Raw genomic sequence first — 19,862 nt, forward strand, 5'->3', positions numbered from 1 at the left:
AAAAAAAAAAATTTATACATGAATTAAAAAAAAAGAAAAGAAACAAATAAAATTTACACGTGAATGTTCAAGCAACATCATTCATAATAACCAAAAAGTGGATACAACCCATCAACTGATGAATGCTTAAACAAAATACAGTATGTCCATACAATGGAAGAGTATTCTGCCATAAAAAGAAATGAGATACTCATACCCCCTACAAAAGGAACTTTATTTATTTATTTAAAAGATTTTATTTGACACAGAGAGAGAAAGACAACACAAGCAGGGGGAGTGGGAAAAGGAGAAGCAGGCTTCCCGAGGAGCAGGGAGCCCAAGGCGGGGCTCAATCTTAGGACTCCGGGATCATGACCTGAGCCAAAGGCAGACGCCTAAAGAGTGAGCCACCCAGGCGCCCCAACCCTAAGAGACTCTTTTTTTTTTTTTTTAAAGATTTTATTTATTTATTTGAGAGAGAGCACATGAGAGGGGGGAGGGTCAGAGGGAGAAGCAGACTCCCTGCCGAGCAGGGAGCCCGATGCGGGACTTGATCCAGGGACTCCAGGATCGTGACCTGAGCCGAAGGCAGTCACTTAACCAACTGAGCCACCCAGGCGCCCCCCTAAGAGACTCTTAACTACAGGAAACAAACTGAGGGTTGCTGGAGGGGAGGTGGGTGGGGGGATGGGGTAACTGGGTGATGGACATTAAGGAGGGCACGTGATGTAACGAGCACTGGTTATTATATGCAACTGATGAATCACCAAACTCTACCTCTGAAACTAATAATATATTATACGTTAAAAAAAAATGTGTTGAGAGCTGCACAGTTCTGTGAAGAGACTAACAACCACTGAGCTGTAGATTTCAAATGAGTGAATTTTATGGTATATGAATTATATCTCAAAAAAACTGCTGCCTCAAACACCCCCCTACACATACACACACAAAGAGAGCAAATATTTTACCTCTGGTTAAAAAAAATAAAAATAAAAATGAAGTTATACTATTTTTGTAACCCGTATTTCTTTTCCCTGTCATTAAATATTCCTCTGCAAAGGCAAAACAGACAACAATAAGAAACTCCCAACCCTAAAATATACAAAATCATCCCAGAATTGAGGCACTCAAGTCCCCAAAATTAAAGCAGGCTCCAGGAACCCAGCACAACAAATGAAAAAAGATACTAAGACTCATATGAAAATTCAGAATTAAAGGAAGACTAAAAAAATTGGGATTAGAATAGCATGAGATTTGGGGCGCCTGGGTGGCTCAGTCGGTTAAGCCTCTGCCTTCAGCTGCGTTCAGGGTCCTGGGATCGAGCCCCGCATCGGGCTCCCTGCTCAGTAGGAAGCCTGCTTCTCCCTCTCCCACTCCCCCTGCTTGTGTTCCCTCTCTCGCTGTGTCTCTCTCTGTCAAATAAATAAATAAAATCTTAAAAAAAAAAAGAATAGCATGAGATTTCTTTCGTTTTTAAGCAGGTTCCATGCCAAACGTGGGGCTCCATGAAAATATATATCTTTTCATAATCTAATTCTAAACTCACGCAAACTAAAAACTGTGAGGTTAGAATGTTAAGATACTTTCAAACATTTGCTTCTCATCTATCCTTTTGTAGGCTGTAACAACAGCAAAAAAAAACGTGCTCTAACAAAAAAAGAGAGTAAATAAGAGGATGTGGGGGGTGCCTGGGTGGCTCAGTTGTTAAGCGTCTGCCTGCGGCTCAGGTCATGATCCTAGGGTTCTGGGATCAAGCCCCACATCAGGCTCCTTGCTCCACAGGAAGCCTGCTTCTCCCTCTCCCACTCCCCCTGCTTGTGTTCCCTCTCTCGCTGTGTCTCTGTCAAATTAAAAAAAAAAAAGAAGAGGATGTGGGATCTAGGAAACAAGGGAGCCAAAGAGGAAAAAAATAGCAAAAGGAAGACCCAAGCAGGGTTTGTTCAAGGGGCCTAAAATTAATTAGACCAGAAGAAGATGGAGGGTTCTTTTTTTTATTATTATTATTTAAATTCGATTAGCCAACATATAGTACATCATTAGTTTTAGATGTAGTGTTCAGTGATTTATCAGTTGCATATAACACCCAGTGCTCGTCACATCACGGGCCCTCCTTAAAGGATGGAGGTTTCTGAGAGTGAAATCTGAGTCGGGGGAGGACCCAAATCTGTAGATTATTTTTCCATTTGGAAAACAATGTTGATAGGTGTATACCAGAGCTGATAGCAGAACCAGAATAAAAATGGCACAAAGAAAACTAAATAAAAATAAGTCAATTATAGGGGCGTCTGGCTAGCTCAGTCAGTACAGTGTGCAACTCTTGATATCAGGGTTGTAAGTTCAAGTCCCATGTTGGGTATAGAGATTACTTAAAAAATAAAATCTCTGGGGCACCTGGGTGGCTCAGTCATTAAGCGTCTGCCTTCGACTGAGGTCATGATCCCAGAGTCCTGGGATTGAGCCCCACATCGGGCTCCCTGCTCAGTGGGAAGCCTGCTTCTCCCTCTCCCACTCCCTCTGCTTGTGTTCCCTTTCTCGCTGTGTCTCTCTCTGTCAAATAAATAAAATCTTTAAAAAATAATAATAATAAAATAAAACCTTAAAAAAAGTCAATTATCACCTTCAGTAGGTAGTACAAAACAGGACTTGGTTCAGTGGTGAACAATATGTACTTGATCAGAATAATGTCAATACTGATTTCTGAGTTATCTAAAAGTTGTGACAAAACTATATTGAAGGGACGCCTGGGTGGCTCAGTTGGTTAAGTGACTGCCTTCAGCTCAGGCCATGATCTGGGGTCCTGGGATCAAGTCCCGTATCAAGCTCCTTGCTCAGTGGGGAGCCTGCTTCTCCCTCTGCCTGCCACTCCCCCTGCTTGTTCTCTCTCTCTCTCTGACAAATAAATAAATAAAATCCTTAAAATATATATATTAATCAGAAACTATATTAGAAAAATGAGGGAGGGGCGCCTGGGTGGCTTAGTCGGTTAAGCGGCTGCCTTCGGCTCAGGTCATGATCCCAGGGTCCTGGGATCAAGCCCCGCATCAGGCTCCCTGCTCAGCGAGAGCCTGCTTCTCCCTCTCCCTCTGCCTGCCGCTCTGCCTACTTGTGCTCTCTCTCTGTCAAATAAATAAATAAATAATATCTTTAGAAAAATGAGGGAAAGGAAAGCATGGATGGACATGTGTGTGGCTTAACAAAATCGTCATCTACAGGAAGTCAATAGACAGAAACCAAAGAGTATCTGTTTAAGTGTATTACTTAGAAATATGGAGGAGTATGATAGAAACAAGTACAACTGTTGAAAGTGATTGCCAGGGGCGCCTGGGTGGCTCAGTTGGTTAAGCGACTGCCTTCGGCTCAGGTCATGATCCTGGAGTCCCGGGATCAAGTCCCATATCGGGCTCCTTGCTCAGCAGGGGGTCTGCTTCTCCCTCTGACCCTCCCCCCTCTCATGTGCTCTCTCTCTCTCTCATTCTCTCTCTCAAATAAATAAATAAAATCTTTAAAAAAAAAAAGAAAGTGATTGCCTATGAGCAGCAAACTAAGCCCTTTCCACCAAGCAAAAGTAGCAGCAGCGGCTAGGTATAAAGTGTAGGCATTCTCCCAGGTGATTTGTAGAAGTCATTCCACGGGACCCTCACAATAACCCTGTCGGTAAATAATACCACACCCTACCAACACAAGAGGAAGCTGAGTCTCAAAAAGCTTCAGTGACATGTCCACAGCTACAAAGCTGGTAAGTGGCAGAGCCAAGATTCAAATTCAGATGTGTCTGCCTCTGAAGTCTGTGCTCTTAACCGCTATTATGTATTAGCTCTCAGGGACCCAGACTCATCATGCCCAACTCCATCTTACCTCCTCCACATCTTCATCCAATTGCTCATTAGGATCCACTTCTCTTACTAAGTCTTGTAATTTCTTCTTGGTCAATACCTAAATTTAATTGGGAGAAGATTTTTCAGCCAAGTATTAAGGAAAACAGAACACTTCATTACCCTCTAATGAAGAAATGCTGTCAATTTGTTGGGTTTAGTTTCTACCTTCCAAAAGTTAACAGTCTGGCCTACCTGGTAGTCTGCTCCAAGACTACACTCCCAAGACAGAAGCGGCCTAGGGAAAGGCTAAAAGAGCAGTGTGGAAGAGGCCAACACCTGTCAGTTTATTTCTGCCTCTTGAGCTCACTGTGCCTTACCGTTCCTCTACATTAAGTAATTTGCAATTTTCTGACCACCATAACTGATACTGCACCTCTGTTGCCTTTGGACATGTTCTTCCACCCTTCTTCCTATCTGCTCAGTCCATGGTGCCTCCTTTCTGCCCTTCCTAGCTCACCTAGGTAAAAGGAACCACTTCCTCCTTTGGCCTCTACTGTACCCCGTGCACCCTTCTGTCACTGCATATATTTATAAACTTGCCTGTTTCTGACTTAATAGGCTGAAAGCTCTCTGATGGCAGGGAACATGTGTTCATCTCTGTATAATATTTGCATAAGTGTGTACAACTGTGATTCCTCTTTCATTGAAATGTCATGTCACATACACATGCCATTAAACAATAATCAAAAGACACACATTAAAATGCTAAGCATAGTTTTTTTGGGGTGGTGGTAGAATTATGGGCTCTTTATTCTGTATTTCTAAAGTTTCTGTGATAAGCATGTATAATCTTGGAAATAAAGAAGAGATGAATTTTCTAAATAAATTATTTGTTAATTATGTGTCAGATCTATCCATTCTACCATTACCACTTAAGGCAAGCCTTCACTCCATGTCTTGATTTACTGCAAAAGTCTTAGACTTGGTCTTCCTCTCAGTCCACCCCTTTCCTACCTTTCTTATCCACTTACTGCCAAGTTAATCCTGCTAAGACATACGACTTTTATTATGTTACTTACTCCTCTATTAAATATTTGCAAAGATTGTCTAATGACTAAGTTTCAAAAGAGACAGACTCGTATATGCCCAGTATATTCTGCCATATTCCTGCCTATATAATTTTACCTCCTGTTCTTCTCTAACAGATTCCACATTCAACACAGGTTGGCTTCCTGACTATCTGCCCAACCCTCCCCATTTGCCTTTGCTAGTCCCTCCTCCCATTCCCTTGAAATGTCTCTCCCTCCTACTCTATCCAGCCTATAAGGCCCAAGACAAGAGATTATACTTATTTCTTATCTCTTGTGGCTCTGGAGGGCAGAATCAGAATCATGGGCAGAAAGTGGGGGAGAGAGGGCATTGGGGGGGGGCAGATTTTAGAATCAGTGCAGAAAGTTAATAATGGAGCAGCTGGCTGAACTAGAAGGAGAAAAGACCAGAGGCAATAATGCTTTTATTACAGGAATAATGAAAAATGAATCCATTAGTTATTTTATTATTTTATTTAACTATTTTATTTAACAATTATATAGTGTATATATATTTATATATACATATATAAAAACCTGTCATAGGCAACAGTGTTAGTGTGTGTGTATGAATGTATGTACGTATACATACGCACACATAAACACCACAGAGTAAACATTGATAAACGCTGTACATGATAATGTGATAAAGAACTTTAGAAGTCCAAAGGAGGGAAAAGACTCTTTTTCAGCTGAGAGGAAGAGGCAGCATCTGAGACAGACATCTCTCAAAGCATTATTGGTTCAAATAACAGATAAGAGATGCCTAGGGAGAGCAAAAAGTAAGAGATGATACCTGATTGTTTTCAGGGCTGAGACGCCCTCCTGTCCCAGGAGGACCCGGTATCTTTACCACTGTAGTGCTATTGGCCATGGAGCCTTGTGGAGGGGTGCTGGCTGGTTCCGGTTTTATGGATGAGAAATTGGAGAGGTTGATTAGGGCTGAAGGGCCAAACTGGTTCATAATCTGCCGAGCTTTGGACTTCAGCTCATAGAGCTTATCGAGATCCTGTTTCTTTTTGGAGCTGTGAGGACCAAGGCCAATCAACTGTAGAAGGAAAACAAGAGAACTAGCTCCAGAAACACCTTTAATAAAGGATAAGGTTTGAAAGTAAAATTGCATAACGTCTGTCAGACTTGAAGGGTCTTCAGGATATCTGGGATAGTGACCATTTGATACCTGCACATTAAAAATAGAGGGAATGAAGAATGTTCATTGCTCTCACCTCATATTTAGAAACCATCTCTTCTCCAAAAGCTAAATGAAATAGTCCACAAAATTAAATAAGGAAGAAAGCAAATGAAATAAGAAATCTTACATACAAAAATAAACTAGAATAAGACATTTTTGAAGACTTTGAAAAACAGAATAGGTTAAGTACTACATGCATTATTTTTGAACAGCAAATAATGTTAAATTCAAATAAATCATGGCACAATCACATATTTAAAACTCAGCCACAAAACTTAAGAAAACAGATTAGTTCATTTTGGCACTTCAAAACATGCTTAAGTCTATGTCAGGTCTATGTCTAATAAACACAATTTTTAGCAACTGTTAAAAGTAAGCTGTTCCTTGTCATCAAGAGCAAATTTTCTGAGTGTTAGCAATCTTTAAGTACATGCAGAGTCCCTAGCCTGGAGTAGCCAAGACTCCTCAATTTTAAAGCCATGAGGTAGACACTGTGGACAGCAGCTTTGGTGTCATCAAGACCAGAAGCACATTTACCAAGTTCCGCCAATAGCGGCCTCAGTGCGCTTACTTACAGCTATCTGAGTGTCTAGATCTTTAATTACATCAGCAACGGCTGTGAGCCCGGTGAAATGAGAGGCAGCCATTTTCAAAAGCTACCTGTAAATGAACAACTGGCATCAAGCACCACCCTTGCCACAGAACCATTTTAATTGCATGGCCTGGCACATCTTCACTGACCAGGATCCAAGCAAACCAGATGTGGAGAAACACATCCTTATTCTTGTCTCCTTATTCATACTGGGCACCGAGGAAAACATCTCCATCTCTTTCATACACAACTTTTAAAATTAATTAATGATGATTATAGTAATATAGATTCTCTTCCAATAAAACAGTGTTCTATTGTTAGGGATAAGCTAGCAGCATATGAAAACATTGGCCAAAACTGTGAAATGAACCTGCAGGAATCAAGGCAGTGGTTTTCAGAACTTGGTGAAGCTTAGCAACCTAAGTGAGTATCTGCCCTGTCAACTCTTGCCCCGTACTGCTGCGTTCCTCCCCCAACAAATTGTCTAACTCTCTAATATGAGAAATGACCTTTCCTGGTTTGCCCTTAACAAAAGCAACTGACGGGGCACCTGGGTGGCTCAGTCCGTTAAGCGTCTGCCTTCGGCTCGGGTCATGATCCCAAGGTCCTGGGATCGAGCCCTGTGTCGGGCTCCCTGCTCAGTGGAGAGTCTCCTTCTCCCTCTGCCCCTCCCCCAGCTTGTGCTCTCTCTCTCTCTCTCTCTCAAATAAATAAATAAAATCTTTAAAAATAAATAGATAAAAGCAACTAACTATGTACTGGTTAAGTGACCAAGAGAAAACTTGTTGGCCAAGAGTCAGCTGAGGAGATAGGAGAGCATCAGGATCACGTGTTTGTTTTTTAACCATATGCCTCCTTTTCCCTTACCCACAAATGTTACCACCGGAAGAATCAGGATAGGGAAAGATTGTTAACATGGTAATAGTTAACAAAGTATTTCACCACACTGAACATACCTTTCAAATAACATTCGCACAACCTTCAATGGGCTTCCCAAATAGTACTAGGTATTGCTCAAAATAAGTAGACTTTTTTTGTAACAGAGATTTCTGTATAATGGGAATTTCTATAATAAGACCTGTAGACAAAAATATAGCCTAACGGGGCGCCTGGGTGGCTCAGTCGTTAAGCGTCTGCCTTCGGCTCAGGTCATGGTCCCAGGGTCCTGGGATCGAGCCCCGCATCGGGCTCCCTGCTCGGCGGGAAGCCTGCTTCTCCCTCTCCCACTCCCTCTGCTTGTGTTCCCTCTCTCGCTATGTCTCTCTGTCAAATAAATAAAATCTTTAAAAAATATATATATATAGCCTACCTACACAGCACCAAAAATGAATAATCATTTATCAAATTAGGAATTAACCTTAAGGAATAGCTCCAGTGGCTATTAATGAAATAAGGGGAATCTGTACATTGTAAGAAAAATCAAAGTTTCTCTCTCAGAAACTAGACTGTACTTTACTGTACTGTTTTGTTGAGAAGCAAACAATACTTCTGCATTTTCAGTAATTCTGGGAAAGTGAGCTACTTCTTCCATTAAAACAAAACAAAGCAGATGATAACCAGACACTCATTACCAGACTGACACTGCCCTTAGTTTCCTAGACTGTTCCTTTATTTGGTTGGATTTAAAACACCGTATTTGTAGGGGTGATGATTACATGGGTTTATACAATGTCAAATTCATCACACTGAATATTTAAGATCTGTGCATTTTACTGTATATAAATTATACCACAATTAAGGACAATAAATCAAATCTCTTGCCCCCCCACCCAAATAAGTAAAGGACTGCACTCTCAGGCAATTAACCCAGAAAAATGAAAACCTGTGCTCCCATGCAAACCTATATGCTAATGTTCATAGCATTTATCAATAAGGAAAAGACAGATCATTGAATAAATGATGGTATATGAGTACATCTGGAAAATATGTGGTTTCATGTTTAAAATTTAAATATTTGATCCACCTGGAATGAGAGGGGTATATATATTCCTCCCTTCATATATTCCTCTATTCCACTTTTTTTAAAAGATTTTATTTGGGGCGCCTGGGTGGCTCAGTCGTTAAGCATCTGCCTTCAGCTCAGGTCATGATCCCAGAGTTCTGGGATCGAGCCCCGCATTGGGCTCCCTGCTCGGCGGGAAGCCTGCTTCTCCCTCTCCCACTCCCCTTGCTTGTGTTCCCTCTCTCGCTGTGTCTCTCTGTGTCAAATAAATAAAATCTTTAAAAAAAATTTTTTTTAAATATATAAATAAAAGACTTTATTTATCTATTTGACAGAGAGAAGGAGAGAGCCAGAGAGCAGCTGCTTAACCGACTGTGCCACCCAGGCGTCCCGGCGCCTGGAACTTCTATATGTTCTATGTCTCACCACTGTTGTTAGTTGCTACTTGACTTTTTAAACTCCTGTAGGACAATAAATCTGATTTTATTCCTTATTATAATCTTGGCACCTTAAAAAAAAAAAAAAGACAATACAAAAAGAGTACGTTTGGGCGCCTGGGTGGCTGTCAGTCAAGCATCTGCCTTCAGCTCAGGTCATGATCTCAGGATCCTGGGATCAAGCACTGCATCGCCTCTCCTCCCCTTCTGCTCTCTCTCTCTAATAAATAAAATCTTTTTTTTTTTAAAGAGTACATTTAGGGTGCCTGGGTGGCTCAGTTGTTAAGCATCTGCCTTCGGCTCATGTCATGATCTCAGGGTCCTGGGATCAAGTCCCACACTGGGCTCCCTGCTCAGCGGGAAGCCTGTTTCTCCCTCTCCCCCAGCTTGTATTCCCTCTCTCTGTCACTCTGTCAAATAAATAAATAAAATCTTAAAAAATAAATAAGGAGTACATTTATATAACATCTTTAAAATGATAAAATTTTAGGAATAGAGGACAGATTAGTGAGATTGTCAGGGACTGGGTGGCAGGGAAGCAGATGTGGTTATAAAAGGGCAAAATGAGGGACCTTTGTGATGGAATCATTCAGTGTCTTAACTGTGATGATGGATAAAAGAACCTATAAAAGTGACTAAGTTGTATAGGACTTAATCCACATACACCCACAACTGAACACAAGTAAACAGATACAAGTAAAACTGGTAAATCTGAATGAGGCTGGTAGATTATATCAATGTCAATATCCTGATTGTCATAATAGACAGCAATTTTGCAAAATGTACCACTGGGGAAAACTGAGCAAAGTATACAAGAGATCTCTCTGCATTATTTCTCGTAACTACGCATAAATCTACAATTATCTCAATATTTAAAAATTGAAAAAAAATTATTCTCAGCAGTAAATGAGAAGCACTTCTGGGGTACCTGGGTGGCTGTCAGTTAATCATCTGACTCTTGATTTTGGCTCAGGTCGTGAGCTCGAGGTTGTGGGATTGAGTCTCATATCAGGTTCCAAGTGGAGTCCGCTTAGGTTTCTCTTTCTCCCTCTCCCTCTGCCCCTCTCCCCTCAACTCACGCTCGCTTGGTCTTATTCTCTAAGATAAATAAATAAATCTTAAAAAAGAAAAGCCCTTCGGGCGCCTGGGTGGCTCAGTTGGTTAAGCGACTGCCTTCGGCTCAGGTCATGATCCTGGAGTCCCGGGATCGAGTCCCGCATCGGGCTCCCTGCTCGGCAGGGAGTCTGCTTCTCCCTCTGACCCTCCTCCCTCTCATGTGCTCTCTCTCATTCTCTCTCAAATAAATAAATAAAATCTTAAAAAAAAAAAAAAGAAAAGCCCTTCTAAAGATGACTCAAAGCTCAGGAGTCATAAAAGACTGACATGTTCAATTACATACAAATAAAGATGTCTGAAAAATAAACAAATTTTTAAGTAAAAATAAAAATGTCTGCATGGCAACAAACATAATAAAATTAAAGGACAAAAGACAAACTAGCAAAAATATCTGCAATATGTATCAAAGACAAAGGACTAATTTCTTTTACATATAAAAAATACCAAGCATCAATAAGCACCCAACCACCTAAAAGAAAAATTGCAAAAACAACAAAAACGACAGTACAAGAAATTCAAATAGCTCTTAAAGTAATGAAACGATCCTTAAAAAAAAAAGTAATGAAATGATTCTTATTCTCATTGATAATAAAAATGCAAATTAAAACTATTTATTCCTCCTTTGGCAATGATGAAAAAGTTCTATACATACTGTTTGAAAGTTTTATAGAGAAATAATCATTTCACACGTTGTTGGAGTTGGAAGGGGGGTGGAGGATATAAATTAGTTAGGTCTCTACAAAGGGCTACTTGGCACTATCTACCAAAATTAAAAAAGCATGTATTGGGGCACCTGGGTGGCTCAGTTGGTTGAGCATCCAACTCTTGATTTTGGCTCAAGTCACAATCTCAGGGTCTTGAGATCAAGGCCTGCGTCGCATAGAGCCTGCTTAAGATTGTCTCTCATTCTTCCTCTGCCCCTCCCCCCCATTCACGCACGCGTTCTCTCTCTAAAAAAAAGAAAAGCATATATTGTTTTGATCCCATAGTTCCATCTTTAGCAATTTATATTATAGTTGGATATCTATGTAAATAGAAAACTACACATACGAGGAATATCAACCTAAATGTCCAACAAAAGTAATATAGTTAAATAAATTAAGGTATAACCACAAAATGAAATACATTGAAAAAGAATAAGACTCATGAAAATATTAAGCTGGGGCGCCTGGGTGGCTCAGTTGGTTAAGTGACTACCTTCAGCTCAGGTCATGGTCCCAGGGTCCTGGGATCAAGTCCCGCATCGGGCTCCCCCTGCTCTGCAGGGAGCCTGCTTCTCCCTCTGTCTGCCACTTCCCCTGCTTGTGCTCTCTCTCTCTGTGAAATACATAAATAAAGTCTTTTTAAAAAAATAAAATAAATTTAAAAAAAGAAAATATTAAGCTGAATGAAAGAATCTAGGGGTGCATGGCTGGCTCAGGTGGAAGAGCATGCACCTCTTGATCTCGGGGTTGTGAGTTCGAGCCCCATGCTGGGTGTACAGATTACTTAAATAAATAAAACTTTTAAAAAAATTTAAAAAACAGGGGGCGCCTGGGTGGCTCAGCCATTAAGCGTCTGCCTTCGGCTCAGGTCATGGTCCCAGGGTCCTGGGATGGAGCCCCGCATCGGGCTCCCCGCTCAGCAGGGAGTCTGCTTCTCCCTCTCCCACTCCCCCTGCTTGTGTTCCCTCTCTCACTGTCTCTGTCAAATAAATAAATAAAATCTTTAAAAATAATAATAATAAATAACAAGGAAGAGGACGCCTGGGTGGCTCAACTCAGTTAAGCACCTGCCTTGGCTCAGATCATGATCCTGGGGTCCTGGGATCAAGCCCCATGCTCGCAGGGGAGTCTGCTTCTCCCTTTCCCTTCCCCCGCTCATGCTCTCTCTCTCTCTCTCTGGCTCACTCTCTCTCTCAAATGGATAGGTGGAATCCTTAAAAAAACAAAGAATGAAACAAAGAAGCTTATGAAATGACCTCTAAAATACACTGTTCATTGAAAATGCAAGGTACAGAAGAGTGAGCATAATTTGTTATCATTCATTAAAAGACATATAATTGTAAATGCATAAATTATTCCTGGAAAGATACATAACAAACTGATAACAGCAGTTATCTTAGTGGGGAGGGGAATGGTAGTATCTGGGTGGCCTATGGGACCAAGGTGGAAGAAGATTTACTTTTCATTGTATACCCAAATTCTGTCCCATGTGCATGTTATCTATGAAAAAAGAAAGTACTGTTTGGTTTGTTTCCTCTGAAAAAACAGGTAATTCTGACAACTGTTTTTAAAATATAACAAAAAATAGGGGCACCTGGATGGCTAAGTCACTTAAGTGATAGATTGTTGATTTCAGCTCAGGTCATGATCTCAGGGTCAAGGGATCATGCCTCACATTGGGCTCCGCAGTCAGTATGGAGTCTGTTTGAGATTCTTTCTCTCCCTCTCCCTCTGCCTCTCGCCCACATCACATACATGGGTGCAGACTCTCTCTCTCCCTAAAATAATAAATCTTAAAAAAAAAATATAGCAGTAGCAACAAAAATGAACCTTGATCTATATCTCACACCTTATACAAAAACAAACTCAAAACTGATCACAGACGTAAAATTAAAAATGTAAAACTATAAAACTTTTACAAGAAAGCGTAGGGAAAAAAATCTTCATAACTTTGGGTCAGGGCAGGAATCTTAAGATACAACACCAAAAGCACAATCCACAAAAGAAACTGATAAAATGGACTTAATCAAAATGTAAACTCCTGCTCCACAAAAGAAAATAAAGACAAGTCATAGACTAAGAGAAAATATTTACAAATCACATATCTGACAAACAACTTGTATCCAGGATATATAAAGAATTCTCAAAATTCAACAATAAGAAAACAAACAGACCAATTAAAAAATGGGCAAAAAAATCTGAACAGATTCTTCACCTAAGATATAGAGATGGCAAATAAACACATGAAAAGATACTCAATATTATTAGTCATCTGGGAAATGCAATTAGGGAAATGAATACTAAATACTATTAGAATAATTAAAAATTTTTTTAAAAATACAAGTGCTGGAGAGGATGTTGAACAACTGAAACCATCATACATTTCTGTGTGAATGTATAAAACGGTGCAATCTCTTTGGAAAACAGTTTGGCAGGTTGTTTGTTTGTTTGTTTTTTAAAGATCTTATTTATTTGGGGGCGCCTGGGTGGCTCAGTTGGTTAAGCGACTGCCTTCGGCTCAGGTCATGATCCTGGAGTCCCTGGATCGAGTCCCGCACCGGGCTCCCTGCTCGGCGAGGAGCCTGCTTCTCCCTCTAACCCTCCCCCCTCTCATGTACTCTCTCTCTCTCTCTCATTCTCGCTCTCTCAAATAAATAAATAAATCTTTAAAAAAAAAAAAAAGATCTTATTTATTTACTTGAGAGAGAAAGAGTGATAGAGAGAGCACAAGTCAGGTAGAGGGGCAGAGGGAGAAGTGGACTCCCTGCTGCGCAGGGAGCCTAACTCGGGACTCAATCCCAGGATCCTGGGATCATGACCTGAGTTGAAGGCAGACATTTAACTGAGCCAGCCAGGTGCCCCAGTTTGGCAGTTTCTTATAACATTAAATATATATTTATCATATAACCTGGCAATCCCACTCCTAGGTATTTACCCTAAAGAAATGAAAACTTATATTCACACAAAAATTGGTACGTGAATATTTATAGCAACATTATTAATAACTGCCAAAAACTGGAAACAATCCAGATTTCCTTCAACTGGTGAATGGATAAACTATGAATATATATTCATACAATGGAATACTACTCAGCAATAGGAAGGAAGAACTATTGATACATGCAACAACGTGGATAATCTCGAATGCATATGCTAAGTGAAAGAGGCAAGACTCAAAGGCTACTTACTGTATGATTCCATTTATATGACACTCTGGAAAAGGCAAAGCTATATGGATGGAGAAAATAGATCAGTGGTTGCCAGTGGCTTGGAGTGGGCTAGGGTTGGACTACAAAGGAGCAGCATGAAGAAAATTCTGGGGGTGGTGGGACTGTTAGGTAGCAGTGTGATGGTGCTTACATGACAGTATGCATTTGTCACAACTCATAGAACTGTACTCCCAAAAGGGTGGATTTTTTGGTATGTAAATTTAAAAACAAAACATCACAACCATTCTGATATGGTCAATGCCTCCACATCCAAATTACCTGTTTACTGACAACTTTCATCAAGTCCAACTATGGATGATGCTGACCAAGCACAATGGAATGAAGTGACTGTTAAATAACCTGAATTCCATTACATAATATACCATGGTTGCCTTTGGGCTACTCAAGTTTCTAATTCTCAGTTACTTGGAATGCCAAGAAATAGGAAGTATTGCTGTATAAAAACAGGCATTAACCGTGGGACAGTTTGGGAGAACACTTATAATAGTAAACCCTTATTAGCACCTACTATGTGGAAATCACACACTATGGGATTTACAAAATAATTCCAGAAAGCCCATGCCCCAGTGATCTACAGTAAAAGTTATTTAGTAATTTTATCAAAACAAGATTGTGTGGCTGGGAGTTCAATTAAATACCAAGCCTATCCTCCCTCCCCCTTACCAGCTGCATTTAAACTCTGGTTGATAGGCTGAGGATAACAAGCCCCACTGCTTTTCCTTTTAACAGCTTGTACCTCAAACAGAAATCGTTGCAACCCTATTACTGTATTAAGAGGATCTGATTTTTCAGAGGGTAGGAGATGGGGGGATACCTTGTAGTAGTTATAAGACTATGGCCTTTTGGGCGCCTGGGTGGCTCAGGTGGTTAAGCGTCTGCCTTCGGCTCAGGTCATGATCTCAGGGTCCTGGGATCGAGTCCCACATCGGGCTCCCGGCTCAGCGGGCAGCCTGCTTCTCCCTCTGACCCTCGCCCCTCTCATGCTGTTTCTCTCTTGCTCGCTCTCTAAAAAATAAATAAAATCTTTAAAAAAAAAAAAAAAAGACTATGGCTTTTTCTAGACAACTGTTCCATTAACAGATTTTTTTTTTAAGATTTTATTTCTAAATATACTCTACACCCAATGTTGGGGCTTGAACTTAAAAACCAGAGATCAAGAGTCGCATGCTCTTCTGACTGAGCAAGCCAAGTGCCCCACATATATCCACCTCCACAAGATTTTTTTTAAGTGGAGAGAATAGGGGAGTAGAAGACCAGATTGTCTTTAAAACCCTTTTACTTCTGAAATGTTTAGGAATTATTTAAACAAAATACTGGAATGAAGGGGACTGCTAGGCTGATGGCATAAAAGCCCTATCACTATGGTGCATGACTTAACTTACTGACTGGGTTTTCGACCTGTTTCTCTCCTCACTGGCTTCTAGATGTATCTAAACCAACTCATATTTCCCAGCCTAAAAAAACAGAAAGAATCAATTAATTGCATTCTGTAAGACTTGAGAACAACAGAAACATGGGATTTTTTTCCCCACTAGTTTTTTTGACTAGTTTAGTCCTATTTAGGTGGTTTTGACTTAACAGAAAGGCAGTATACTACAGTGGCTGAGGGCATGGACTCTGGGGGCAGTGTCTGGGTTCAAGTACCAACTCTGCCACTTATTAATTAGCTTTATGTCCCTGAGCAAGTTATCTAATCTCTTTATGCCTCAATTTCCTCATCTGAAAAATTGAGTTAATCATAAAGTGTATCTCATGGGATTGTTGTGACAATACATTGAGTTTATATATCTAAAGCACTTAGAAGAGTGCCTGGCACATGGAAAGTACAAATAAATGTGTTTGCTAATATTATATAATATATATGCTCTCCTCTTCTAAATCTTAGTTATAAAAATCAGTGTATTAGAACTAAAAGGTTTCCCCATTGTAGTATGTGTTGGTGCCATCCTAAAACCATTTTTATGACTTCAGACATTAAAAAAAACAATAGTGACTGAAAAAAAAATGGTACCGGTAAATGATCAACAGGAGGCTGATGAGGGGTACTATGGCACAAGGAAGACCCAAGTCAGGAGGGTTGGGTATCATCCACTTCTGCCACTGAATTATGTGAGCTCCCTTTGACTAGTTTCTACATCTATAGTTAAGCGTAGGATCAGACAGATTTTAAAGTCCCTTGCAGCTCTAAGAAACAGCATAAGATTTTAGATTAGGTCCATATGTATTGATTTCAGTTTGTCTTCTGCATCCAGCACACCTGTTTCACAGTACAGACTCTAAACACTGCTGGTATATTGTCTCCAAAGTATTCTGGGGCTTTCCATGAAGACTGCAGATCAAAAGTAATATGTTCTGGGGCGCCTGGGTGGCTCAGTCATTAAGCGTCTGCGTTCGGCTCAGGTCATGATCCCAGGGTCCTGGGATCGAGCCCCACATCGGGCTCCCTGCTCCCCGGGAGGCCTGCTTCTCCCTCTTCCACTCCCCCTGCTTGTATTCCCTCTCTCGCTGTGTCTCTCTCTGTCAAATAAATAAATAAAATCTTAAAAAAAAAAAGTAATATGTTCTATGTTCATATCTGCTCTAACACAATGATTTTCTGATCAGGTACTTTGAAATACTATTATAATAACTCAGTGCTAGAACCACAAATGAGTGAAATAAGTACATTTTGCAAATGTAGATGAGGATGTTAATTCAGGAATAAGTTATCATTAATTAAACCATCAAGTACTCTGAAATGGTGGCATGGGCATGCTTTATTTCACAATTTGGTGTAAGTTTTGATCACTTGCAAACAGTAGAGGCACTTGCAAATAGTATAAGCTAACTCTCTGGGAAAAAATAGTAGTTTCAACTAGTTAGCCCAATTTCCCTGATCATCTAGTTCATGTTACAATTAATTGTAAAGTTAATCCAATTTAGCTCCTTGTTCTTCAACTTGGTCTTTCTTGGCCTCTTAAATTTCAAATTAAATATATCTTAGTCCATTGTGAGGAAAAGTTCTATTCAGGTCCTATTCTCCTATCTTAAATATCTATTCTTATTTAAAAACGCAGAAATTTAGTTCTCCTCAAATACTACACTATATAAGAACCCTAACAAGTTATAGTACTTGACATAAAGAGAAGTCTTAAGGAGGAGGGGGGTGCTTTTATTCTTTTTTTTTTTTTTTAAGATTTTATTTATTTAATTGACAGAGAGAGAGAGACAGCGTGAGAGGGAACACAAGTAGGGGGAGTGGGAGAGGGAGAAGCAGGCTTCTGGCCGAGCAAGGAGCCCGATGCGGGGCTCGATCCCAGGACCCTGGGATCATGACCTGAGCCGGAAGGCAGTCGCCTTAAACCACTGAGCCACCCAGGCGCCCCAGGTGCCTTCATTCAATGATATTTTTTATATAAGTGCTATTTCTATTTTGTTGATGGGCAAACTGATATATGGAGAGGAATTTAGAAAAGTAGAAAAAAGTTAGTCAAACACATAACATGGGTTTAGTACCATGTTTTCTGGCAAGGTACTTAACCTCTCTGAACCAATTGGTACTAACAATATCTAACTTGTGGGGCTGTAAGTGATAATTAAATATTTAAAAGTGCTTATGATGGTGCCTGATCAGTCTGAGTAGGTTTCAGTAAAAGATATTATTGAAGGGAAGTAACTCGTCCAAGTATCCTTGACATTCTTATCTAAAAGCAGCCATCTGGGGCGCCTGGGTGGCTCAGTGGGTTAAAGCGTCTGCCTTCGGCTCAGGTCATGATCCCAGGGTCCTGGGATGGAGTAGGAGTCAGAGTCAGGGTCGGAGTTCAGGGGGGGAGCCCGCTTCTCCTGCTCCCTCTGCCCCTCCCCCTGCTTGTGCTCACTCTCTCTCAAATAAATAAAAAATCTTTAAAAAATAAAATAAATAAAAAATAAAATAAAAGCAGCCATCTCCAGTAAATGCCTATACTAAAAATATAGGATACAACTTACTTATCTACAACTTTCTAAACTGCTTACTATATTTTTTGGGGGGAGGGGGCTTCGTTTAAAGGTTCCCTAACTGGTTAAGTGACATTCACTGTATTGATGTCAATACAGTAACAAGCCTCAAAATGAAGTACTAAATTTGTAAAAAATTTCCCTCTTGCGTTAGAAGTTAAAGCAAAGATTCTAGAAGCATGTTTTCAAGGATATTAGCCAAGTATTTCCTATTTGCTAGGCACAGTAGGGTACTATATCAAAATTATGATCTAATCAATCATTACCTCACTGTGATCCTATACCTTCTTTGGACCTTAGCCTCTTTACATATAAAACAGGAGTTTAAAAAAGATTATCTTTCTGGGCCATCCTGTCCTCCCATCTCTAACATTCTTTGATTTGAGATGCAGAGATCTGTGCTCAATCAGGGTCGAGTGGAATGGTATTTAAAGCACTTATCAAGTATATAACTGAGTTCAAACGGCTTCGACTTCACATCAGAGCTTCGTAAGAAGGAAGCAGAAAACGAAGATGCTTGCATGGGGCTTTCCTAGAGAAAGTATCTGGCACAAGAAAAGCCTGCCAAAAGCTAAGCAGGCAGCGGGAAGGAAGGGTCTTCTTCCCCTGAATACATCCTTTACCACTCTGGATTCAGAGTATATGAGGAAAAAATAGATCACTAGATCTTTTCCCAACTCTCTCCCTTTCCCTTGGAGTCTGATCTCGCAGCCATGGCCCCTTATACTCTCCGCTTTGGGGAGCTCGGGTCTTCACAGCCCTGTTCCCTCAGGTACTTCGGAGTCTCCAAGCCCAGATCCCGTCCCCACAGAAGCCCGTCTTCATTGCCCGCTGCTGTTCCTTCCAAACCCAAGTGTTCTCTGAGTGCTCCTGCCCCTTAGGAACCTAAGTCTTCGCTGCCCTGTTTCTGACTCCTTAGGAGCCTGTATCTTCACTGTCCCGCTTCTGTCTCTTAGGAGCCCAAGTCCTCACAGCTCCGCTTTTACCTTTCCGAAGCCCGTGTCTTCACGCCCCTTTCCCTTCCGACCCTCTCCTCTTAGGAGCATGGGTCTTCACAATCCTGTCCCTCTCACACCGCTTTCCCTCAGGTGCCGGAGAACTCACATCCGTCCCCGTTCTCTAAGTCCCGTCTACAGCCCGGGTCCCCACAGCCGCGTCTTCTCCGAGCCCCGATCCCCTCAGTCCCGTCCCAACAGCCTGATTCCTCGCACAACCCGGTCTCCTCCACAACCTAGTTCTTCAAACACTGACCCACTGTGGGTCTGGGTCCTGACTCCCTCCTCCCGCTCTTCTTCCTCAACTGCCAGGGCCCAAGACTCACAGGCAGCAGCGTCTATCTCCCCATGATATGCGGAGACTGCCCCAGTGAAGCGTTCGTCTCAGCAGCCGGTCCGACTGCTGGGCCCTCCCCGAGTACTTCCGGCACCGCTCCCCGCCTCCAACCCGGAAACGCGCGGCTCTTCCGGCCGGCGGGCGCGCGCCTGGCTTGCGCAGGCGCAGACTGCCCTCTGACACGTGGTCGGGGTCCTAGGCTGTTGCTCCGCTCCGGGCGTTGTGCTTTTTCTTGCTTGTGGTTGACTGGCAGCGTGGGCAAGCCCTTCGCCTTCTACCCAGGTGTTACGAACCCTGCCCTTGCTGTTTATTTCCGTCTCCGCCTGTCGTATATATCGCTAGCACTACCGGTAATTGACGCCCTCGGATGGTTTAGAGGTCGCCATTTTTAGTTCGTGCCTTTTATCTTGTTATCGGGACGGAGAAACCCACTTGGGACCGCCGCACCCAGTAGGTA

At 41.4% G+C, this 19,862-nt stretch overlaps 1 protein-coding gene across 3 annotated transcripts in view; it reads right to left on the reverse strand.

Annotated features, from left to right (window-relative positions):
* TAF12 (TATA-box binding protein associated factor 12) overlaps positions 1–19,528 on the reverse strand; it is a 25,166-nt gene extending 5,638 nt beyond the window's left edge. Inside the window, exons 1-4 of one of the 3 annotated variants that reach the window (XM_081817882.1) lie at positions 6,653–6,737; positions 6,112–6,143; positions 5,682–5,933; positions 3,838–3,915 (exon numbers count right to left, since the gene is read on the reverse strand). In XM_081817882.1, the coding sequence (XP_081674008.1) occupies positions 3,838–3,915; positions 5,682–5,933; positions 6,112–6,129 (348 nt within the window). In that variant the 5' untranslated portion in view covers positions 6,130–6,143; positions 6,653–6,737. The other 2 variants (XM_081817881.1, XM_081817883.1) reach the window with 2 other exon arrangements.
* Positions 19,529–19,862: the final 334 nt, after the last annotated feature.

This window comes from Leptonychotes weddellii, chromosome 4 (genome assembly GCF_054177405.1).
Source record: "Leptonychotes weddellii isolate Sample4059 chromosome 4, ASM5417740v2, whole genome shotgun sequence".
Taxonomy (NCBI): domain Eukaryota; kingdom Metazoa; phylum Chordata; class Mammalia; order Carnivora; family Phocidae; genus Leptonychotes; species Leptonychotes weddellii.